Source organism: Scaptodrosophila lebanonensis, unplaced genomic scaffold (genome assembly GCF_003285725.1).
Source record: "Scaptodrosophila lebanonensis strain 11010-0011.00,11010-0021.00 unplaced genomic scaffold, SlebRS2 tig00000001-arrow-pilon, whole genome shotgun sequence".
Taxonomy (NCBI): domain Eukaryota; kingdom Metazoa; phylum Arthropoda; class Insecta; order Diptera; family Drosophilidae; genus Scaptodrosophila; species Scaptodrosophila lebanonensis.
The window spans coordinates 19249608-19274976 of NW_022060529.1; the positions used below are offsets into that span (position 1 = coordinate 19249608).

Here is a 25369-nt window from a genome sequence, read left to right on the forward strand (position 1 = left end):
AGCCGCCGGTGGGCAATATTTATTGAATTTCATCAGAGCACTACTACTTGAAAATATTTCCATTTGCAGATAAGAACACGTTCAGCCTCTATAAGTTTAGGAATCGCCGAGGCAAGCGCCTCAGTCTCTTTCCGGGTTTGGTGCGAAAAGGTGCTTTGTGTGTGAACGGAATTGTAAAGGGAAGATCAGGCCACACAAAATGGTAAGCAGCCTATTGCAAATGCTCGTAAGCAATAGAAACAGTTGTATATTTTGAATAGTATTCGTAATTACATGCCTAGAATGTTTATAAGCGTGACTTGCAATTTAAATGCAACCCAATACTCGTATGAGGTTTGTGCAAAGTATGTGTGAGGCAGAAGAAAGAATATACTTCTATATACTCTTAATCAGCATGACGAGAGAAATCGAGCCAGATATGTCTGTCCGTCCGTCTGGATAAACGGATGGATTTCGGAAACGTCTGAGCGCAAAGTGAATAAACTTGTTTTTATACCCTGTACCCAAAGGGTACAAGGGTATATTAGTTTAGTGCGAGTGCACATGGAACACACAGAAGGAGGCTTGGTAGACCCCACAAAGTATATATATTCTTGATCAGCATGACAAGCCGAGTCGATATAGCCATGTCCGTCTGTCCGTCTGTCTGTCCGTCTGTCTGTCTGTATGAACGCAAGGATCTCCGAAAGTATAAGAGCTAGAATAACCAAACTTGGTATACAGATTCTCCTGAGACCGAGAAAGGACGAGTTTGTTCATTTTTTTTGATCCACCCCCCCACTCCCCCCCTATTAACGATTTTCTATAACTCCCATAATTCTTGGAATTTTAAACTAAAATTTGGTTGTCACATTAGGTTAGTAATTATATAACCGTATACCAAGTCTCATTATGATAGAATGATCGGAAAAAAAGTTATAGCCATATAACCAGGCTCAATGCACACATACATACATATGTACAAGTACACAAACACGCATAGACACGATTCTGATGTAATTGTAAATGTATGTATGCATGCATGGAATATTTTATATTTAATTAGTTAATATTTAGTTAATTAATTAAATTAATTTAGTTAATTAATTTAATTAAATTAATTAATTAATTTAATTACTTTTTTGTGGGGTGGTACAGGGTATTTAAGAGTTGAGCCTGCTCGACTTTAGCATTCCTTTCTTGTTTTTTATTGCCCTGCCCCCTTCGCCCGCTACAATATTTAAATTGGATATAATATGATTTTTAAAAAAAGTTATACCAATATTATTATAATATATATTCCAAAAGCATTATAATATATATGCAATGAAACATATCTCATATTATTTATCCTATATGTATTAAATATGAGAAATGAAAAGAAGAGAAATAATAAATTCCACTACTACATAAATTCTACTTTTGTTTCTAATTTGATTTAAAGTTATTCGCAAATAATTTCACTTCAATACTACGTCAACAAATTGCAGAAGCGGGTTTGTTCTTCTTTTTCTTCTTGTTTGGGTGCAGGGTATTTCATTGTCAGGCTTGCTCGACTGTAGCATTCGTTCGTGCTTAATTTAGTTTTACTCGTACTTCCAACTATAGAGATAAAGAACTAACAGTTCCTCTCCCCCGATTCACATCTATTCGGGCTCTTATCAATTAAACATTACATAATTAATCTTGAGTATTATTATTACGAGTGAAGCGAAGAGTATTTCTATTTGTTTTGTTTTTTATTTCGCCGCAAACTCTTTCAGTCATTTTCTCCAACGCCAATAAAACGATTTTATTATAAAACATAGATCCATCAGATCTGCCGATGTAATGACGCATGCCACTATTTATGTTATTAAGAAAAGTGTTAATTACTATAGTTAAGTATAGTTAGTTGAAGCTGAAATCAGCTTTTACATAAATAGGAATAATTTTAATTATAAAAGAAAACAGAATTTAATAATGATAAAGTATTAAGTGGTATATACATATGTTGAGCTAAACTAAAACTGAATACCCTAATAATCTAACTCATTCGATTAAGATTTAATAATTAAAGCGCATAGTTTCAGGTTGTTCTACAACTGTCCAAAATTATAGTTTACTGGCGATTTGTAACTCCACTTTTAGGTTGAATACCTATTTGGCTTTCTTAAAATGTTGTAGCACCCAACGTATACCCTTCGGTATAGTGCAGGCGTAATATAATGATGTTTAAAATGAGGAGTGGGAGGCCTAAAAATCAGAGGGGGACAAAGAAAGATAAAGTGGGAAGTACTAGAGAAAAGAGGTGAGCTACATTGGAGCCCATAGTGGCTAAACGAGCTCGCTATGTTGATGATTCCCACCCATTCATAATATTCGTGATGCCTATAAACAAACCGACGATCCCTAAACACACAATCGTTCGCTAAGTTGGCTCACGGATGACACACATGATCTCACTATTTAACGCAATTAAATTATGTGACATCAAAAAAAAACTAATCTTAATAACAACATTTTAATGATTTGCTTTTGAATACTTAGATAATACACATAGTTTAAACATCAATATAAAAAATTTAAATAAAAGTAGACATAAGTGTAGGTAAGTAGAATATATTAGCAAAAATTATTAGCCGGCCAAACAATAAAAATATTAGCAAAAATAAAACGAAAGATAAGAATTTAGTTTGGCTGGTATAACTAAGTAGTAGTACATAAATATTAGTTTGCATCGAGTTCAATGCTCTGATTAGTTCACACAGCTGTTTAGGCAAGATTAGGCGAACGCATGTTTGCTTAACTTATCGAAGCTTTTAAGAATAAACTTTTAAGAGAGAGACTACTTGTATGAGAAGATTCTGCCAACGTAAAATGAGAGCATTTGGAGAGATAGTAAAGGCATAGAAGTACTCATATAATGGAGCATACTTACGATATTGAATGCGATTCCCAAAGGGAACGATCTTTCGGTGATGTGCGCCGATATGTTGCAGACTAATTGGCAATCATTCAAATAAAAGGCCTTTGCCACTAAAACTGACCATAAGCTTTTAATAAACGTGGACAACCAACTAATTTACAACTAAATATAAAAGCATGAATATGCTACTAATTTAGTCTAACACGATTATAAACTTGTTCCGTTCCTCCTTTTAACACGATTGCAGCTGAAAACTATTTTTAAACGAAGAATTTACATTTAAGGGGCTTTTGTTTCTGGGCATCCAAAGAATGTAAGCCAATGCACACTGGTCCCAAATCCAATTTTTTTTGCATAAATTCCAAATATTTTCATTACTATACTATACTCTTCTATAAAAAAATTGATTTTTCCGCAAATTATGTATTTTCTTTTTAATTAAAAAAAGATTTTGGGAGCACTTCCACTTTGCTCCACTTCATACAACATCACTTCTGCAGCCAATGGATCAGGGTATATTTTGGACTCTTAATACGAACTATATCAGGCGCTCTACACGCTGAACGATCCAACGATCTATTTAGTGCTTCAAACAAAAAAAAATCCAATTGAGAATTGCTGAAGTTGGTTATTTTATTATTGTACGAATGTTGAAAGCAATTATGGCCAGTGGTTGTTAAAAAACATGAAATTCAATTGCAAAATCCGTAAAATATTAGATTTTTCTTATTTAATTGAAAGTGAAGAGTTTGCAGACATGACTATCGATGATACGCAAAGATTGTTTGAAGATAAACGCATGGATAACAAAATATTACTTGAAATTGCTTTTAATGAAGCAAACTGTTCAAAATCAAATGACAGGAACTCTAAAGACAAGCTGATTTATTATAGAAAAGCTTGAAGAAGGATTTACCTCTCTTAATGCTCTTATCGAAAGACCATTAAAGTTTAAGGGAGAGTTGGAAAAAATACTTGTATTTAGCTTGCTGAGAAAGCAAGAAGCTTAAAAAAGTACATCGAACAGTAAAACTATTTTTGTTTGCCTTTGAAATCTATTTTGTATTAAGTCCAATTCACACATAAGACGATTTCACACGACATTTTCTAGGGGTTACGTTCCCACGGGGGCTACGCCATTAATATTGGCAATAAATGCTCCTAAAGGGAGATCTTTAAAATAACTATTACTTATATAACTCGACTTTTTCGGTTACGCCATTAATATTAGCAACAAACGCTCCAACAATCTAGCTTAACCCAAATGTAGAGCATTCAAAATGCGGCTTTACTTACTATAAGTACCCAATGTGAAGGGAGATCTTTAAAATAACTAACCTATTGTTATTACTTTATAATGTTATGTTTTGCGCTATCTTCCAGCAACAGTCCATGGTAATAAGATGGTGTCTTCTATTTCTGGTTGCCTTCCAAAGCATGGAGGTCAACCAGGCAGCTCGGATTCTAGCACCATTTTTCTTTCCTGGCAAGAGTCATTTAATTATGACAAACGCCATTGTCAGGGAGCTGGTGAAACGAGGACATGAGGTCTGTGTTATTTGAATAGGGGTTTCGACACTTTGCTAGATAAATCCGATTTTTTTTCAGGTAACTTTTATCACAGCGTTTTCTTTGGCGAAAGAAAACTTGGGTCCCAACTACAAGGAGGTCTTAATACCGCAATATGATTTTTGGCCGAGGAGTAAGAAAGTTAGATTCCCATCCAACAATTGAGGAATAAAATATCAATATTTCAGTAAAGGAGAAATCCAAAAAGACAACTGTTCTGGAAATGGCTGATCTGTCCAGTCTAACATTCATAGCCTTATGCCAAGATATGGGACTACATAGTACCGATTTTGCTTTCCAACAGCCAGAGGTGCAGGCCCTTATTCAGGCCAAGAACAAGCTCGGCAAATACGATTTGCTCTTGGCAGAGGAATTTTACAATGAAGGTGCTCTAATATTAGGCCACCTGTACCAAATACCGATTGTGACCATCTCCACCTTCGGTTATACCAACTACTTAAGTAATATGTTTGGATTCGTAGCGCCTTGGTCGTTTGTGACCCATATGTATTTGCCTTATACCGATCGTTTATCGTTCAGTGAACGCATCCACAACACTTACCTGTGTACCATGGAGGTGTTTCTGCGAAGATTCTATTACCTGCCCGCCCAAGATGCGATTCTCAGAAAACATTTCAGCCATTTGCTAGACGAGGTGCCAACCGTTAAGCAACTGAACAACAACGTATCTGCGATTTTGATAAATAACTTCATGCCCCTTGACGCGCCACGACCCACCTCCTTTAACATGATCCCAGTGGGTGGACTGCATATTGTGCCGCCAAAGCCTCTGCCCAAGCACTTGCAGGACTTTCTGGACGGAGCCACACACGGAGCCATTTACTTCAGTCTGGGTGAGATCTGGATTACTGCTAAATGTCCATTAAAAGTATAATGTTATATATATTTCAAATAAAATAGGATCGCAGGTGCGCAGCGCGGAATTTCCACCGGAAAAAATTCAAATACTCCTCGAAGTCTTTGGCAGTCTGAAGCAACGAGTTCTGTGGAAGTTCGAGGCTGATAAGTTGGACCACCTGCCGGATAATGTCATGATCCAGAATTGGTTGCCTCAGGCCGATATATTGGCACATCCAAACGTGAAGGTTTTCATTGCACATGGCGGGCAGTTTGGCATACAAGAGGCTGTATATTATGGCGTCCCACTGCTGGGTATACCCATCTATGCCGATCAGCACGGAAATATACATAAAAGCGTTGCTAAGGGCTATGCGTTGGGTCTTAGCTATGACGCCATATCGACAGACACCCTTAATGGATCGCTTTCGGAGCTGTTGTACAATCCAAAGTACCAGACGAATGCGAAACGCGCTTCACGCATCTATCGCGATCGACCTCTTGGGGCTATGGACACAGCTATGTACTGGATCGACTACGTCATAGAGCACCGGGGCGCTCCTCACATCATCTCGGCCTCTTTGAGTCTCAGCTGGTACCAGTTGTATCTATTGGATGTGCTGGCAGTTGCTCTTGTCATTATTCTAATACCCCTGCTGGGGCTCTACTTCCTCTGCACCAAGTCCTCTCGGAGAACCCCAACAAAAGTGAAGAGAAACTAGAGATGTGAGACGAGATTAGAGATTTTGTTGGAACTCAAAACATTTTATTGATGAACATGTTAATAGGTATCTTTAAACTAATATCATTTGAATACAAAGTGCAAATACAATATATGAGTAGTACTTGTATATATGAAGCATTTTCTTTTACAAAATATTGTCTCAGGGAACTAAATAGCTAGCGAAATAATTTAGAATACAACTCACGAAAATCATACATAGACCACTGAAAACTATCTGAAATATTATGAGAAATAGTTGTTTTCCGTTAGACTAGCGCTTTTCACGATTCAATATCAAATTGTTTAATTAATTTCTTTTCTTTTCGATCTAAAAATTTAGCGAATACAAAAGCTTGCATGTGTGCGTGTGTGTCGATTGTGTTAGGGTGTGTGTTGCTGGGGCGTCGTGCGATCTCTACTGGCTGCTAATGACCATCGACTTCTTTACCTTCTTCTCCTTCTTCTCGTGGGTTTCAATGGTCACTTGTTCTGCGAAACGATAGAAGGGGTTACTGGAGTTAGTGAGGGCCGGGGGAAGAAGAGTAATGTTGTTGCTTACCCTCGAACTTCCTTGGCAATTGACGGACCGTCTCAATGGTCTTGACGTTCTTCTCACCCGGCTCAATAATCTCCTCCTCGTACTCTTCAATGATCTCCTCCTCGTCGGTGTCGTCGGGGTTCGCCTTGGCGCTTGGCACAGGATCAAACACAGTCTTGACGGCCTTCTTCACAATGCCCTCAGCAGTGACTGTGGTGTAGTGGTACTCGGTGCCGCCCTCGATTTTGATTGTCTCTACGGTGGTGACATCGCCCGGGTTCTCGGAGGGCACAATCTTCTTGGTGCCGGATTCCGACTTCAGCTTCTTGGTGGTGGTCACGTTCTTATGCTTTTCAGCATCCTTGAGCAGCTTCTTGTACTGCTTGAGCTCCTCCTCGGTCAGCTCTACTTCCTCCTCCTCGTAGACAGTCTTTGAAGTGGTGATGGTTTTGCCCGATTCCAGCTCAGTCGAGTAGGTATACTCCCGACCTCCGGGCACACGCTTCGACACCACAGTGGTTGTATCGTTCTGCACGAAATCAGCGGGCGGTGGTGGAGCAGAGGACTTGACCTTCTTCTTGTTCTTCTTGTTGGCATCAGAGGTGCTTTGGGTAACAGCCCTAATGCTCTGCTCCTGGAGCGAGTTCTTGCGTACGGTGCGATTATTCTCCGTGATCTCAATATTTTGGGAAACACGACGAGTTTCCTGAATGGTCGTGTCCTGGCGATAGTTCGACTGCTGATCGTTGACGTTCTGCACCACATTCTTCTTCTGCACGAGCTTACGCGACTCGGTAGAGTCGACCGAGTCGACGGAAGAGGTGCGAGTTACGTTCTTCTTGGTCTTGTTGGTCTTCGTGGATGTGGTGGTGTTGGTGTTGGTGTTCTCATTCACTTCCACAGGCTCGAAGATGGTTTTGGTGCGGATACTCTTGGTGCCGTCCTCGTTAATTGTGGTGTACACCTCCTCGTAACCACCCTCGATGGCACGCGTCAACATGGTGGTATTCTTGTCGATGCGTATCTCCTTGCCCAGACGTTGCTTAATGATCTTTATGTTCGCCTGCTGCTTCACCATATCCTCCTGGCTGACGGGCTTCGGATCCCAGAAGGTCTTCGTCTGGGTCTTCACCGTGCCATTCGGCTGTGGCGTTGTGATAATCATTTCGTAGCCGCCCTCGATCAGCTTGTACTGGGTGCTGGCACCGGTGGCCTTGTCGTACTCGATCTTGCCATCCTCAATATCGGCGGAGGTCAGCAACTCTTCAAATTTTGGGTGGGGTGTGTAAAGTATTTGTGTTTTGTTGTAGTTTTTGGTGTTGGGGTGTGGAATAAAGTGTATAATATGTGAGTGTGGATTTTAATTAAGGCCTTACTCGAGTGGTATTCGTGTGCGTGTGTCTCATAAATTCGTTGCATTGCGAGTTAAATCCAAGCTCTTAGAACTCTATATTTATTTTATTAATTATCAATTGGTTTTCTAAACAAATGTAAATACGTTTCATCTAAGGCGCTGTTGGCAATTGTCTAGCGTTTTCCAAGCAATGTTTACAGCGGCTAGGCACTAAGCGTTTTAGCAAATCTCTTACAAATAAGAAGTAGATCGATATCGGATTAATTTGTACTTAGACGTGCACGGGTTCGGGCTCGGGCTCTAGTTCCAGTTCGGGCAGCCTCTTCGCCACCAGGGTCGTCATCTGCAGCCGGTAACAGGCCGGAAGCAACGGCATGCAGCTGTATAGGGTCAGCACCCTCAGTAATTGCTATTTAAACTTACGCATCGCCCGCTGCCGGCCGGCCCTTGAGGGTGCAACGGGCGCGCCGTTGGGGCTTTGTACGATGTGCTGCGCAGTCTGTGACTGGAGCTGGGGCTGGGCCTGAGACGGAGGCGGAGGCTGGGGCTGCGACTGCACCTCCACCTTCACCTGCGAGGTCTGGGGCTGAGCCTGACGTGTGGGCTGTGGTGCTGTGGCTTTTGGTGTGTTAATTGTAGCTTTGTTAGTCGCAACTTTTGAACTAGCAGCTGGCTCAGTGGCAGCCACATTGTTAGTAGCAGGCACCGCCCTCGAACTTGAACTTGAGCGTACGCTTGGGCTTGAGCTTAGGCTTGGGCTGGATACTTCCGATGTCGGCGGATGCAGCAACTCGGTTGCGGTTTGAGTTAGCAATTGATTATAGCTTAGTGTGTTATCTGGAAAATGTGGTTAGGGTAGTTTCGCTTTAGCTTTCCGAACAAATGTTGTTAGCAAGATATCTACAGATGTGATTTCTGAATCATGAGTATGCGAGATGCGGCAACAAAACAAAATTTCTTTTAGCGGCGTATGAACATGATTGTTGGCGATGATCATTTTATGTGACTTTCTCCAACTGAAAAATGAGATATATACATAACACTATAGCTTGATGCTACCTAATACAATTTTAAATGTAATTCAACTAAAAACTTGTTGGCACTTGCATTTCAATTTCTTAAGTCAGGAAGGAATTTTCTTAACAGTGTCATTTTTTGCTTGAAATACTTGTATTAAACTTTTCAAATCAATTTTCTGAATCCTCTAATTCGCTATAAATCAGATTTCACAAGCGTTTTGATTATCCCCAACCCTTACACGATAACGCATCATTCTCAACTCCAGCTACGATTCTTAAATCGTAACCCACTCAATTGTGTAGGCATGTTGGATAATTTGGATGTATAATGTTGAAAATGAATAATGAGCGTGCTGTGAAAGAACTTAAAAGTAAACAACTGAAAGTAATATCAAAAATATATGCTTGAATAGCCCACAATACACTTATGTAAATTCTTAGATTCTAAAATACCACAAGTAGAACGAACAAATGGACGGGACTTACAAATTACAAATAAAAATGCACATGTGAACAGTGTTCTGGTAAACGAGATATCGCTTTTGATTGTTTTTGAATAAATATTAGGACAATATTTTAAATTAAATATAACAAGTGAAATAGGTTTGCTGTGAAACAAATATTTACGTTCAACTCGGATGGTGGATGCTGGATGGTGGGTTGAGACGAGTACACAACTAGCAGATGGTTACACACATCTTTACACACTCTGTGGCTCCCACACACGCACACACGCACATACTTGTAGATATATATAAGTATATATATATATATATAGACACACTTAGCCAAACATGCAAACGCTGCAACAAAAATGGCACAAAATGCTCGCAAGTTTATTTTTTTTTTTATTATTATGACCAGTTTATTTTATATATACACATTGCTCCATTTTTAAGGTATGTAGCTTTTGGGGTTGTGTGGTGAGGTGGGTGTGGGGGGAGTGTGTGGTGTTAGTTGTGGGCGAATGTTTATGCAGATGAGGTAAAAAGTCAATGCCAGAAATCGGTAAACACAAAGGGCAAAAGTACAAAATTTTCAATTAAAACACAATGAAGTGGAAAAGTTTGTGTGTGGCACGACGAGTGTGTTACCATGAGTGTTTCTCTATATGCATATGCAAATGTGTGTGTGTGTGTGTGTGTGTGAGTGCAGACGACAGACGGCACCGGAAGTGCAAAAAGTTAAATTTGAAAACTTAATTAAAATTGCTGTGCCTTTTCTGCTTCTTTCGTTTTTTCCTTCTTTCAGTTTGGGCCAACTGCTCTTACTTTGGCCGTGTTTATGTACGTGTGTGTGTGTGAGTGTAGAAATGGCAAGTGGCCATGTGCAGTTCGGTTCATTCTGATTGTGTCAAACACTCGGAGAAAAGCCAATTTGACAATTTGCCTTGGCACGCCGCCATATTTCATCTCATTCACTGCTCTGTACGAGTGTGCGTGTGTGTGAGTGTGTGAATGTTAGTGTGAGTGTGTGTGTACCTCATGTGCGTGTGTAACTTTATTGTCTCCCTTGTGCCTCGGCTAATAATCTTCTGAGTGAACGTAAAACAAAACAAAATGACGAGAATTGACGAACAGTTTGCTTTGCTTTTATGAACTACCAGTTTTGTCAGCCTCCTTGGCCGGTTTCGCGTCCAAAGTCTGCGTTATTTTCTTCCAGATATTGTCGAAGGAGTCGCGGCCAGCATAGTCTATCTGTCCACTCTCCCAGCACTGACGACGCATCAGATTCTCGTACTGCTCCTGTTCGGGGGTGCGTTGTGCCCCAAGACGCAGCTGCGATAAGGCACCAGCAAGTCCAGCCTGAAAGTATGCAGCAAACATTTCATTAACAACAGCACCATTCCATTCAGGATCGTCGTTATATATAGAGAGCAGTGCAGTGCAGTGCAGTGCACACACACGAAACACATATCTACATACATACATACATACATACACATGGCTATGACATGCATTGCCAAACAACTACTCGACTGGGCATGCAAATGTTAGTTTACTAAACACAAGCACAACGTGGCGTATGATTAATGTGCCAACAAATTGCTATGAAACGCGCATTATTGGGGTGGCGAGCGGGCGTTCCAGTGGACACTGGATGGTCGGTTGGTTGGTTGGTTGGTTGGTCGGTTAGTTGGTTAGTTAGGCAGCTGGCTGCTATCGCAGACATAAATCCTGTTTGTTTGGCACACTGCCATTAACACGGCATTGCTTCGCTCTACCTTCGGGCAGATTACTGTGTGAAATGAATGAGTGGTTTTAGGACCGAAAAAGCAGCGAAATCATCAACACGAGATGAAAAACTTCAATGGGTTTGTGTTGTTGTTGTGGCCAAGAGCACGCATGCAGGCAAAGGTAATGGTAATGAAATGAGGGAACTACAAACATCGTAGTATGCGACCCCTTTCAACGACTCTACACCAATGTCCCTCTCACTTGCTAATTGATTAAAATGGTAAAAGCTTTACAGACACGAAGTAATGACGAATTCAATTCGTATCAGGACAATATTAAATGCAAATATAATTACCTGATAACAACAAGTTTAAAGTTAATTAATTAACAAATACACCTAATTCGGTTTTTACACGGTAGATTGGTTCCAGAAAAAATCGTGTAAAAAAATACATTGATCATATGTTATTGTTAACAAATTTAATGATTGTTTTAAATAAAAACACTCTTCTAATACAAAAAAAGAATTTATTTTGAATTGTACTAAATGGAATAAGGTCGTTGAAGCATATATAAAATTCTAAAAAAGACCGTGCAAAAACAGAATTAAGTGTCGTACATTCATATCATCATCCAACTAATTCATTTAAATCTGCCATTGTGTATTTGTAATATGTTTTCTAGCTATTCATATATAGCTTTACTTAATTTAAAAAAAAAGCAAATTTTCATTTGGTTAGCCTAAAAATTGCTTAGCCTTTCCTTATTTCTGCCTTTTACGAGTATTTAATAGGAACTTCAACTCATACTACTTGTATATTTTGGGAGCCCCAATCGCTGCAAGCAGGCAAGGCTGGCTGTTGCATAATGCAGAACAATTGCAGGACACCCTTCCAGCACCAAAGTACGGACAAGAACAACAGATGCCGTGCACGTGAGTGCCTCAATGGGTGTCAGTTGGAGAGCAGCAATAATGACACACATACACACACACACACACACACACAAAGGGGCACATGGTCCTGACATGCACTACAGCCTGCCTACCTCCCCTCAATAAAAGGGAGGAGTTGAGAATAAAACACGTTCATGCTCGCTTGTGCGTGTGTGTGTGAGTGCGTGTGTGAGTGTGTGGGTGACGGCATAAAGTGGCTGCTAATGTGTAGGATGCACTTCATGCAGAAATACATATAGTATGTGACGAGTGCGACAATCAAAAGGAGGAGAGGCACGGGCCCAGTAGAACAACTTCAGGTGGAAGGAAGCACTTGCGTCTATTAAATCAGCAAATGCAGTTATCACGCGACAAGAGAGGTGTGAATGACAAAGGCGATGATGACGATGACGATGATGACGATGATGACGATGATGACGACGATGAGACTACGGGAACAATTTAAGGACCGTGGACGATGACAATGAAACAGTGACGAGAGTTACGTTTTATGATGACACCCAGACTATGAACATGCTACGGACGCCAGCAACGACAGATCGACTAGATAGTGTACAGGACTAGACAGAGGTGCTACCAAATGATGAACTCAGACGATCACTCTTTCAACTGTACAGACTGCCACTAGGCGTGTGAAGTTCTCTTTCTAGTTGACCATTGCGATTACCTCATGCGTCTTAGCTACGTGCTTGACTTGGGCTTTGGCTTGGGCTTGGGCTCTGGCTTGGGCCGAGGCTTGGTCCAGGGCCTGTGCTTGGGCCAAAATTCTTGCCTTGGCCTTGGCAGCTTCGTCGGTTCTGGTGTGGTGAACAATTGGGCTTGCTTCATGAGAATGCACTGGACGCTTACGCACTCGATGGACATGCGGGTTGTGTTCGGATGGAGACTTGTGTTCGGTTCTATGTACAGCTATTGAGTCTTCCACAGAGATTCTTGGGGAAGTGGGTGTCGGTTTAAGGCTGGGACTATCGCCACTCTGGCTCTCTCTAGCCTGCTTCTGCTTCACTTCATCTGAATTGTCGGGATTTTTATTTTCATACGCCTCCGCATATGAACTCTTATCCTCGACATTTTCACTTGCATGTTCATGCACATTTGCTGCCGGCTCGGGCTCCTTTGATTGCTTCTCATAGTAATCTGCCCAAGGATCGCGAAATTCTTTAACATGTATGACGTTCTGTTGTTGTTGTTGCTGTTGTTGGTGTTTCTGTTGCTGTCGCTGATCGTGTTGGTGCTGATGCTGATGCCGATATTGATTCTGATTCTGATTCACGTCATGTCTATGCTCGTGGTTTCTGGATCGATGCGTGATTTTTAGACGAAGGCACTATTTTGATTCGCGATTTAATTTACAATCGAGTTACGGTTCGTTTTTGGTATCAAAATATAATAAGGCGCAACATAAGAGAGTAGGATCATAATTAAATCAAATAAAGATAAAGGAAAGTAAATAAAACAAATTAAAAATAGAAAGACAAATAAAAAGGATAAAGACAAAGACGCAGGCTAGAGTGAAACAAAATAAAAGACAGTCTAAATAATATCTGTAAAGAGGAGAACGCGTCACAATCCCTTTTCATCTACTTGAGATTTAAGTAAAAGGGTGTCCTACATTATTCGTAGCTTCTCTTTAATATTTTCTGAAATATTTTATCTCTATTGTTTTCTTCTAATATTTTCTATAATATCTGCAAAGAGGAGAACGCGTCACAATCCCTTTTCATCTTCTTGAGATTTAAGTAAAAGGGTGTCCTACATTATTCGTAGCTTCTCTATAATATATATATTTTATTAATATTTTATCTCTATTGTTTTCTCCAATTATTTTCTACAATATCTGCAAAGAGGAGAACGCGTCACAATCCCTTTTCATCTTCTTGAGATTTAAGTAAAAGGGTGTCCTACATTATTCGTAGCTTCTCTATAATATATATTTTTTTTAATATTTTATCTCTATTGTTTTCTTCTTTATCTGCGACGCTGTAAGTGAACTCTATTACCAAAAAAGAAAATATATATATATCTAAAACTGTCAGTATTTCTTAGAAACCACCCTTAAAAGTAAAGTCTTTGCTTTTAAGCATTTAACAAATATTTACAGTTATTTAAACATTTTTTTAACTGATAACTGATAGACTAAAAAATATATTATTGTGTAAAAACAAGAAGTAAATTTTCTTCAAAATCTGTTTTCTTTATCTAAATAGATTCTAATTTGTTATTTTTAGAGGCATTGTTATTTTTTAAGATATTTTAAACTAAAACTGTGATAATATTTGATTTATTTTTTAAGGTTATTATTGAGAAATCTCTTCTTAAATTGAATACAAAACCGAATTCTTCGCTTGAACTGGAATCCCCTTTTAATGGCGATTATTAAAGACAAAGTGGCAGTGTCTATTCTTATCTTCTGAAGGTGTGAATTCTTCGTCAATTGCTGGAATAGCACTGTCTTAGGACCTCTTTAAATTGTCACGGGTGAGGCATATTTTAGCAACTAGTTCGACTGCCTTATATGGCTTCAAATCAAGTTCTATCGTTTTAGTTGCGAATTACAAAAGTGAAATATATAAGCCCTAAAAGGAGGTAAAGGCTGTAGTAGAAAATAATGCAAACATTCTATATTTATATCAAATGAAAAATCATACTATTGCCATCACTTCAAGTGCGTATCTGTCCCTTTCCAAACTGATGAATCCCTGAACTCTGGGCACTGGTCGTTTCGTAGAAATAATATTAGGTTTTCACTTTTAAATTCCCCAGTCGACATTTAATCTTTGCATTTACGAGTGGAGACGCCCAAGTGAATTAGCCGCCTCGATTTGGTTGCCATTTGGATCATTTCAATTTATTGACGACGAAAACGAAACATTCCGCTGGCGCGGAGCCAAATCGATGCAAATTAGAAAACAAATAACAAGCGCACAAAACACACACTTGGACAATTGCGAGTATCGTGTTGGTACTACGTATCTATATAGTAGTAGTATGGTGTATCGGAAAAAGAACTGAAATAAAACACAACCGTATGATGCTCGTGGAAGCGGCCAGAGGCGCCCCTTGGGTAGCAAGAGAAATCGCAAATAACGAAATGGAACTCGAAATAGTGAAATGAAAATCTACAGAAGCTCAATGAAAACAGCGGACAATTGAAATTGAAAGGAGGTCAGATTGAAAAGTAAATAAAACATTACATACACGTACAATGAGAAAAGAAATGAAATACGTTTTGTTTATTACTAAGGCCGATAGACAGAGGAACGAATCGAATGATCGATCGCACAATGCGTTAGGATAATTAAATAAATAAATAAATACAGAGAGTGTGGTTTATTTACAGTGGTCTCTGGTGTTCTACGATGCGTTCAATGGGTAGTAAGTATTACTTGGTAGTTGTGTGGAGCATGGGGTGCCAGGCGAGGCGAGGCGGGGCGGGCGGGCAGGACAGCTTACCTCTTCGTTAAACGGTTTTTTGAGATTATCACTAGAAACAGCTCCATGCGATTGCTTTCGAATGGCACAAAGCGGCAGGGAGGCGGCATGTTTGGTTTTTTTTTTGTTTTGTTTTTTAGAGGGTTAGAACAACAAACTTGGTTAGGCTTTTCATTGGCAGAAATTAGTTAAGTCTGTAGTTTGTTTGAGGTAAGACGAACGAGGAGTACGAAACGAAGGAAGTCGAAGAGATCGAAACTGAAAGTAGAAATTTGCGTGCAGAACTGAAGGATCACTCACCATTTCGTCAGTCAGGCGCTCATGCACATTATCACAGAAGATATTCCACCAGAGCTGTATGAGGTCGTGGGCATGTGCGTATTCGGAGGGCGTGGAGGCGGACTTGGTCTCAGAATTGAACTGTATCAGCCAGGGCTTCAGTTTGCCAGCGAAATGCAAAATCTTAATGTTATCTCTGAACCTGCCAAACGGAAAATAAAGAAGAAGCGTACATTAGAGAAGGCGAGACAATGGATCTGGGATTTATTTATTTAATTATAGTTAACAAAGAACTGCTAACTTTGCAAGAAGAGGAACAATGTAAATATAAAAATAATAAAAAGATGAAGAAATTAAAAACAAACTTATAAATATACAAAAGAATATATATTCAATATATTAAATAGTAGAACTTAAAAATAAAATTCAAACAAGTGGAACAAGTAGTAGAGTAAGATAGGATTAGAGATTATAATAATAATAGTCTTAATGGAGGGTTCGAAGGATATGTTGTGCGAAAAAAGATTGCAATTAGAACACAACACACGAAAGGGTTCATGTGAAGCGAAGTTAGATCTACAAATCGATTGCCTAATCGAAGAAAAATCTTAAGGGAACTGCCAAGTCTACAAGGCTAAGAAGGAAAGGGGAATCTATATCAGCAGAAAAAAGTTTGTCAAGGAGGATTTCTCCTGAATAAATATGGATGGTAGGTCTATTAGTTTTTATCTGTATCCAACCTTCGTTTGCCGCCCTACTTAAGCAGATTTCTGCTCACAAAGCTTCCATCATTGGCCAATCGGAGGACTGTCCTTGGAGCTGTCTCTCTCCACAAACTGTTCGATTCTCCTTTCCTGTTAAGTCGTATTAATTTCTTAGTTGCTTTTTGAACAACAAGAAATTATCTTCCTTAGTAGATGTACAATCTTTTTCGGGTTTTATGCTCAACCTATAACGATTATTTTCACCTGCACTCAACCGAACTCTCTCTCTTCCTTTAATAAAAGCCTCTCTTTTCAGCCATCTCAGAAATCGCTGGCTAGGAATGACTGTGACTAAGATTCTTCTTCTCTTTTATAAATTAGTTTCTAAGTAATTGTAAGCTTCTCTCTATTATGTGTTTCTTTTCATATTGGTAGATCTAGTTGGAAAGGTAAATAATATTCCTCCACCGGGTCGGAGGCGTTTATTAGTTATTATTGAAATTTGATTAGATTCCTCCTACCTAGGCTTTTCTACTTGTAGCTTATAAGATGCTTTTTATATTTTGTATATATTGTTTGTTTGTAAATACAACTTACTGTTTGAATGCGGGCAAGTAACAGTAGGAAGCATAGGCTGTCACATTGTAAACAAATGGCAAATGCTTCTTGATGTCGGCTGTCGCCCAGTCGGCAAAGTACTGATTCAGGAGGCCCTGATCGCCGCCATCGAAGCTGCCGTGCTGCACGGCGAATTCTGTGATTTTGCCAAAGGTGTCCACGCTGGGTCTGAACACAAACACGCCAGAGTTGAAGCAATCTGGCCAGCTAACGTCTGGCGCGGCAGAGAGTTCCTCGCGCTCAAACAGCTCGTCGCAGTTTTGCAGTACCTAGTGGGGAAGGGGGGGAACGAGTGGGTCACCAAATGATCTTAAAGCATCTTCTCAAATGCGTACTCACCAAGGTGTCGGCGTCGAGGAAGACACACTTCTCGAACTGTACCAGACGCCAGCAGTGGAGCTTTGTGAACGTGACGCCCAGCTCTGGTCTGGAGAGGAGCGCCAGATTGGCAGCGTCCTGGGAGTCGAGCACATTAACCTCTTGTACAACATTGTACACGTCCTTCAATTTGTTGCGCATCGCCTCCGAGACACTGGGCGTCACCAGCACGGCCAGCTGGTGGGCAGTGCCGGCGCGACGCAGCGAATGCGCCAGCACCAGAGCGCCCAGCGAGTACGTATCATTTGTGGTCAGCGTCACCCACGCGAATTCTGCAGAGAAGAGGAAGTGAAGCCACACACTTGAGATGCTATACTACACACAGATATCGGGGTTCAAGTAAATGGATAAACAATAACCGGAACGTTGCAGCTGTTGCTCGAGAACATTCAACAATTGCTTGTTGGTTGCTTTTCTTTTTAGTTTCAAATGAAAGCGAGGAGATTTAAAAATAAGCTTTTCCATCTGCAATCATAAGCATTATATTTATTATGTATCTGCGTCAGCAACGGCCGATCAGCAGGGTACGCGTAGGCGGGGCACGCTTTGGGCACATGCATTCCTCATTTTGGCAATGCCCCGACAGTTGCGCCCCCAATTGGGGCTAAATGGTTTGGCTAGCTGAAAGCTGTAAAATGAAAATTTTCGAAAAATAGCACACAGTTCGAGCGCATTTGTGTGCAGCGAAAATATTTGCGTAGTTGGCATTTAGTTGGAAAAGAGCTGAACTAAAAAATAATTATATTTACAGTACGAGTACGTTGGTGGCGGCATTAGAGAATAATTTTAATGTTTACCATAGCGGAGCATTATTAGTTGCATTACGGCCAGATATATACAGTTTATAAATAGTAAGTGTATATTTTTATAAAAGAAACATTGTTTGGATTCCTGCATGTTCTCCAAAACAAAACTCCTTGAGCTCTTTTATTGAGAACAACATATGTTCACATATTGGAAGTATCATTGAAAGTATTTGAGAACTGAGATAGCCCCGATGGAAATCTAGTGATATTTCCTTCAAAAGTGTCACAAGAATTTGAAATTTCAAATAATGCCTGATGATTAATGCTTGGACAAGCTGGAAAAGTCATAAAGCAACGAAAACAATTTCGTGTGAACATTTGCCGAAGTCAATAAAGTGTGTAATGGGTCGCAAAGTTTTTGAAATGGAATGAAAATGCATGAGAATGTTAAAAAAAAATAGAAATATATAATTTTCAAGAATTTCACAATTTGCATCATAAAGCTAAAAATAATAATACAGGTGAATAGCTTTCTAACAATTTCGCAATATTTTCAATCTGTTTTCCTGCAGTTAAGTTTCCCCCCAAAAAATTCCGGTAATAATTGCAACTGAATTTTTTTATTTTTTATTAATTCATGCAAATAATAAGGACTAAAATAAAATGAATTAAAACCAAAAAAATAGTCATTTGAGTTATTGTAGGTACATTTTAATATATACTTGTATTTATTTTAAATTTGGTTATTTACAGAATTTTACTACCAAAGGGTCACACATACATACATACACATAGTATAGTATATAAATCGTTTCATATTGAACATAGTTGTGTTAAGTGATTTAGTAGTTAAATATATATAAATTTATATATTTGGTAGATAGGTTTGGTTGGCTGTACATTTTTGGTTTATTTGCATAAGAAAGCGTATTTGGAAGATATTGTAGAAGCGCGTTTTGTGCGAGTTGAGCAGAACACTACAAAAATATAAGAACAACTACCTTCTGACTGTGCTACAGATGCGAGCAGAGGCGCTCTAGGTGAGGCATGCCACACACCGAGGCTACACAACGAGCAATACAGCGGCAAATGCATTTGGTCTGTGTCTTGGACTGCGACTGGGACTGGGACTGGGGCTGGGGCTGGGGCTGGCCGCCTCTCAGCCACAGCCAGAGCTTCAGCGACATGCTTGCGCTACTCTCCGCTACGCGGCGCTTTGTGGTGAATTCTGGATGCAGATGATTGGCATGGACAGATGGTGCTGTGTTGGCTGCCTAGGCAGGCGTTTACTTCGATACAGTGCTTGCATTATATATATTTATCGTATGTATTCGTATATATACATATTTCTAGATTGACTGTTTTATCTTTTCTCTTTTTATTTTTTTTTTGTGAAATCAGTTTGCTGTGCCTAAAAATGAAATCGTTTACTTAGTGGCACAAAATTCTTTTAATAACTTCTGACTTACCGGATGATATACAGTATAGCATTGTATAGTATGTGCACATAATTCATAATTCAAATTCAAATTCAACCAAAAACAACAAATGAAAAACCAACAATTCACAACAATGAAATATTAAATGTATATTGTATAACATTAAAACATCAAAAACGAAAATGCTCACAATGTGTGGCAAGAATGGAAAACAATTCGCGAGCAAAAGTCATAAATTTCGACGAACGTCAAATAAACTAGACTTGTGCGTCAAATTTTAAAAACAACTTAAATAATAATGTCAAATACACAAAATTATGCACGCATTTCTGCCATATGGCTGCAAATGTTTTCATGTGTATATAAACAAATTAGAAAGATATTTGACAACCAATTACATTATGCGGGAAAATCTTTTGGTGGGGCTGTGGGCTTAAAACTATTGCTATTTCTATCCAAAAATACAATACAAAAATATACCATATGAATAAACTTGGTGGATTGATTTTAATTTAAAGTTTCTTACATATATAGGGATTATTTAAATTAGCCAGTTGGATTAATAACACAAATTAGAAAACAAATATATACTTAGATCAAGTATATTTGAAGTATTTCTTAATACTTTAAAAATGTCAATAGATTGTTTTTAGCTCCATACGAGTATATTAGGGGAAAAAAAATACAATCTGTTCGTGTCTAGAAGGAGTCAAAAATACCCCCATAAAAATAGTATTACTTTTCTTGTTGCATAGTGCTATTGTTTTGAAATTCTTTCAGAATGTCTCTGCATTGGCGATTATCTCTTTCTCACTCTCTCTTAACCTACTTATGCAGAGTAACTTTACCGAGTTAGCTTTTCGTGCACGACTTTCTCTTAAAAGAGCATTTACATTTACATTTCGTTCAAAGCTTATTCTCTAACTGCTTTTTTTTATTATTGTTATTTTCAGCGATTGCGCTCTGCGTGCGCGGCGAATTCACACCTCCGCACAGACATTCCACCCGCTTTATCACGTACGTCCGGAACACAATAAAGTTGATAAACAGAAACGTAAAAGAACGAAGAAGCGTGAGCATGAGCGTGAAAAGGTCGGCCCCAAGCTGCCGCAAGTTCAATGCTACATGCGACGGCAGCTAGAGCTCGTTACTTCGGTCCCCCCCCCCCCCCCCCCCCCCCCCCGACCCCCTCTGGATTAAACAAAGAGAAAGGCCAAGTCGATTGATGAGCTCCCACATGCAAGGCGAGGCATATGTTACGATAATTATCTGATGACGATTGAATAATTTATTTATTTCTGCCAAAGAGCAAGACTTTAAAGACTTTTTATTTCAAAAGGTCATCAGAAACAAGATAAAATCAAATCAAGTTAAACAGTAATCCAGATAACTGCGTTAAAATAATTGTGATTCGCACAGAAAAAGAAATTTTCCAAAAAAAATGATTGATTTATGATTGTTATGGGTAGATATTTTATGCCTTAAGAATTCAATTTAATTCACTGAAATATACAAAGGCTTTCAAAAACATTTCTTAACTGATCTTATTGGCATATTCTCAAAAGTTATTAAATTTGTAGCTTAATATGCCAAGCTTTGTTTGAATTAAAGAATTTTTTTTTTTTTTTTTTTTTGATTAACAGTTGATTTAAATTTGCAATCTGTCCTAACGGACAATCAGCAAATTATACTGGAGGAACATTGGCAATATGATTTTGAATTATGTGTGGCTTTGTGGAGAATGAAAGAAAAAATTGCACACGCACCTTTAAAATGTAATAAAGTAATAATAATAAATTAAATATTATTTTCAAATTTTCTACATTTCTCAATTTTCTACAATTTGACACATTGCACATTTATGTTCATATTATGTTCACTTCATATTATTTTATTAATCATTTCATTTCAATACAAAAATAAATAAATGAAGTCAAGCATTTTATTTTTATAAATATTTATAAATAAATGATATGCAAGAAGTATTTGCTTTTGAAGCTTCATTGGTTGGACTAACGAAATCAATCGAAAAACTAAATTAAGTTTCAACTGTTCTCCAAAAAGAATAAAAGAAATAGTTTAAGAAAAATAATAATAATAATAAAGAAAAATATAAGTTAAAAGAGATATCTAGGAAGTTAAAACTGATAATATTTTTGTTGGAACAGAAAAGTTGTGGCCTTGGTTTTAAATTTGCGACGCAAAATCCTTTTGATGCGAAGACATTAAGAAATGGCGGTCAAGCGAAGCTTGAATGCCACACAGCTCTGCCAACTGAATGCAACATTTGCGGTAGTCGCGTCGATGCTGCAAGGCCCCCTCGGATTCCCCCCTCTGCGTGCACAGCCGATGGCAAGTGCAGTCGCCATTATATATACGTATGTATGTACATAGTTATAGTCTGGTGCTGCCCACAAGCAACGCCAAACGAGTTCTGTGGGAGCAAATCAACAACCGCTATATACACTCTATATCTGTGTATCTGTTGTTGTATATATGCTTGTTTCTACATATATGTATGTATGTATGGATGGATGTAGCCGAAAGACTTCTCGAACGAACATGCAACTAAAAATAGCAGCAAGAAATGTGAAATGAAATTGTAGAGCGACAACGGCAATGGCAACGACGCCGCGGGCCGCAGTTGCTGCTGCATCCATCAGCCACAAAGATACATAAAAAGATACATTTTTAGAAATTAAATCACTTCGCTGGACCTTGCTTGCCATGGGGTCTATTACAAGTAATGTGTGTGAGTGTGCATTGCAGCCGGCAGATGTCAATACATATATGGAGAAATTGTGCTGGAGTATGGATACGAGTATATATGTACATTCATATGTAAGACCAATGCCCCTATGCTTGAACAGCTGCGTTCGATTTGAAAATTAGCCTAACGAATATTTTCGGACTTGTGATTAATGCGGGAATAAATTCACACAGACTTAATGGATGCATGTTTTTCACAATACAATTTTCCCAACTTTCACGCAGCAGCAGCAACACACACACATATATGTATATATATAGTACATAGATATATAGTACATATGTAGATGTACGCATTAGCAGACCGGAGGCGGGTGGGCGTTTGGCGAAGGCGCTAAATTATAAAATATATAGACAGATTTTCACTCAGGCTGCCAAAAACAACAATGCGCATGTATGGCTATGGGTATGGATACGGGTGGTGGAAAAGTTTCTTTCGCCAACGAACAAAGTATATTTTCTTCAACAATTTTAATCGTTAGCGCCTGTCGCCAGCCATAATTCTTGTGGCGCGTCCACATATTGGCTAAGAATAAACTATTTTTCATTTATTTATATACGCATACTGTGTATATCACAAGAACATACATACATACATACGTATATACTATATGCATATTTTAAACTAGATATACAATACATAAATATGTACATACATATGTGTGTAGTTATGCCTCTATATTATGATTAGCTGTTTATTTAAATGCAAAGGTGTTGCAGATGATGACGTTTTCCGATGCGGAAATCGTTTCAAGTGCTGATAAGCATCACTACGTGCCGAAAGAAAAATAAAAATAAAAAATTAATCAATAAGACTAACTGCCATTGAATGGTGACAATTCGTCATAACAAAGGCAAAAGCAGCAGCAGCTCCATTCCAGCGGCGCCACCACCACGTCCGGCCTTCGGCGATCAGCAACATTTTTCATACATACATACATACATACATACATACACATACATACTTGTACGTATATATGTAGGTTTGTTTTTTGCGGTTTCGCGCATTTTAACTATTTGAATAGTACGTTTGTATGCCTGCATGTACGTGTACATATATTTGATGGTGTGCGTGAGCATGTTGCTCGTCTCTGTCGTTCTACCTGTTCCTTCACATTTTCTCGCACTTGCGTTTACTCTCCCAGTAGCCACCACATGCGCATATAACGCTTATCAGTGACGCTCACTGTTATACATAAATACACACACACACACACACACACCTACGTATAGATGCACATAAATGGCATACTTTTTCCCATAAACAAACAAAACTGAAATGCAAAAGTCGCATCCAATTCAAATTACAAATAAATATTTTTTTAAATCTGAAATGCTCTGCACATACACACACACACACACACTGAGAAGGCACACACACACACTACGCACACACAGACGGCGACAAAATGCTATTGAAGGTCAGTAAAGGTCGTCGTCGTTGTCGCAGATTTCTGCCTCATGTGGCGGAATTATATTCTAAGATTCTATGCTACTTACTGCCCGCCATAGAGCTAAATGGAACAAGTATTTATGCAAGTGCCGCGACTTAATCTCAAAGCTGAGAACAGCTTCGTGTACCAAGCGTGCTATGAAATATGAGAATGCAATTTGATTTAAGTTTTTATTGTATGAGACGAGACGTTGGCGGCAGGCAGGAGGGCGATTGGGCGATTCAAACGAACGTAGTTTAAGTTTAGTTGAAAGCGACTTCAACGGCGGGCTGGCGGGCGGGCGGCTTGTTCAATTTTAGGGCAGGTCCAGCCAACTCTGAGCCATGCGCACGCACACACACTAACACACTCGTGCACCACATTTTTGCAGCACTTCATTGGACGTACTACATATGTTGATTGGGAAAACTTACTGCTCATTTTTCTTTTATTTGATTTGTTTTTTTGTTGGGTTTATGTAGAAAATTAAATTCAACTCCTTGCAACACACACGGAATTTGCGTACGCACGGAGGTCCTTCGCGTTGGGCTATTTTATATTTTGTTTTTGGGGTGGGGCGGGACCGTTCGGCTTTCACAGAATGTCTGCCACTGATAGCTTTTATGCTGCTTGCAAATGCGGAGCGTTCGGCTGTTGTGCCTACCACGAGCGACGAGAAACTGAATTGCTGGCTGTGCGTTCTGCAAATGAAATGTGTGGCGATGGCTTTGCCCACGGCATTGCTTTCGTCAGCATAGCGGCGACGTCGCTGTCGCTCCGTTGGCATCGCTATCCACCACCAGTGCTGGCCATTCAGCTATTTTTCCGCCAGCTCTGAAGTTTTTCAAATGAGAATAATTATACAATTGTAGCTGGAGCCAAGTAACAAAAATATCATAAAATAAAAAACTATACTAGCACTGTTCTGCACATTGATTTATGTTTATATATGTATGTTTAATTTTAAGTTTAAACAATCTGCATATTTTTAAACGACTTTAAAAAAAGGAGAAGGTTCTCAATTCGTCTGCATTTGTTTTTAGAGTCTTTTTATTTTTATTATTTTTAGCATTGGAAGATGAATTTATTACTCATTACTTTTGTATCTATGAAACTATTTTTCCATACGGTATTAAATATGTTGCAATTTTTGGTCATAAGATAAAATCGTACCAACGATTATTTTAGAATAGCTGAAAAGTATTGAAAAACACAATAAGTCTAAATGAAATGTTTTACTTTTTTAATGGAAGTGATAAAAATAAAGCTATTGACCAGCATTATAACTAATTTAGCTACTTCTAGCGTGCTGATTTAGCTTTTTTGACGTCAATTAATGGGCAGCACAGCCAACAAAAACAAGAAGAGCTGTAGAAGAGGGTGAACCGGTGGTGAGGAGAAGCCGCAGACGCCAGTTTATGAGGAAGGCGCCAAAAGTGAATTTGCACTACACTTGCCGCTCTCACTTGGATTTTGTTTCTGTTGCTTAC

At 39.0% G+C, this 25369-nt stretch overlaps 3 protein-coding genes across 6 annotated transcripts; 1 reads left to right on the top strand and 2 right to left on the bottom strand.

Annotated features, from left to right (window-relative positions):
* The first annotated feature begins 135 nt into the window (after positions 1–135).
* LOC115634167 (UDP-glucuronosyltransferase 2B1) lies at positions 136–6167 on the top strand. Its single transcript, XM_030531751.1, has 5 exons — positions 136–202; positions 4271–4435; positions 4496–4589; positions 4645–5310; positions 5378–6167. Exons 1-5 carry the CDS (start codon positions 200–202, stop codon positions 6034–6036), a joined length of 1587 nt encoding a protein of 528 aa, XP_030387611.1. The 5' UTR covers positions 136–199; the 3' UTR covers positions 6037–6167.
* Positions 6168–6358: 191 nt separating this feature from the next.
* On the bottom strand, positions 6359–24453 carry LOC115634169 (FK506-binding protein 5). The gene is made up of 3 exons (XM_030531752.1): positions 24314–24453; positions 6598–7839; positions 6359–6527 (listed from the first exon to the last, which is right to left on the bottom strand). The coding sequence occupies exons 1-3, from the start codon at positions 24318–24320 to the stop codon at positions 6454–6456; spliced, it is 1323 nt and encodes a 440-aa protein (XP_030387612.1). The 5' UTR covers positions 24321–24453; the 3' UTR covers positions 6359–6453.
* Positions 7995–24453, bottom strand: LOC115634166 (glycogenin-1). Of its 4 annotated transcripts, none has more exons than XM_030531747.1 (7): positions 24314–24453; positions 17454–17764; positions 17094–17383; positions 15814–15994; positions 12749–13408; positions 10553–10754; positions 7995–8767 (listed from the first exon to the last, which is right to left on the bottom strand). In XM_030531747.1, exons 1-7 carry the CDS (start codon positions 24318–24320, stop codon positions 8340–8342), a joined length of 2079 nt encoding a protein of 692 aa, XP_030387607.1. In that variant the 5' UTR covers positions 24321–24453; the 3' UTR covers positions 7995–8339. The 4 variants fall into 4 exon arrangements, with proteins under 4 accessions (XP_030387607.1, XP_030387609.1, XP_030387610.1 ...); XM_030531749.1 differs by lacking the exon at positions 12749–13408 and adding an exon at positions 15535–15588; XM_030531750.1 differs by lacking the exon at positions 12749–13408.
* Positions 24454–25369: the final 916 nt, after the last annotated feature.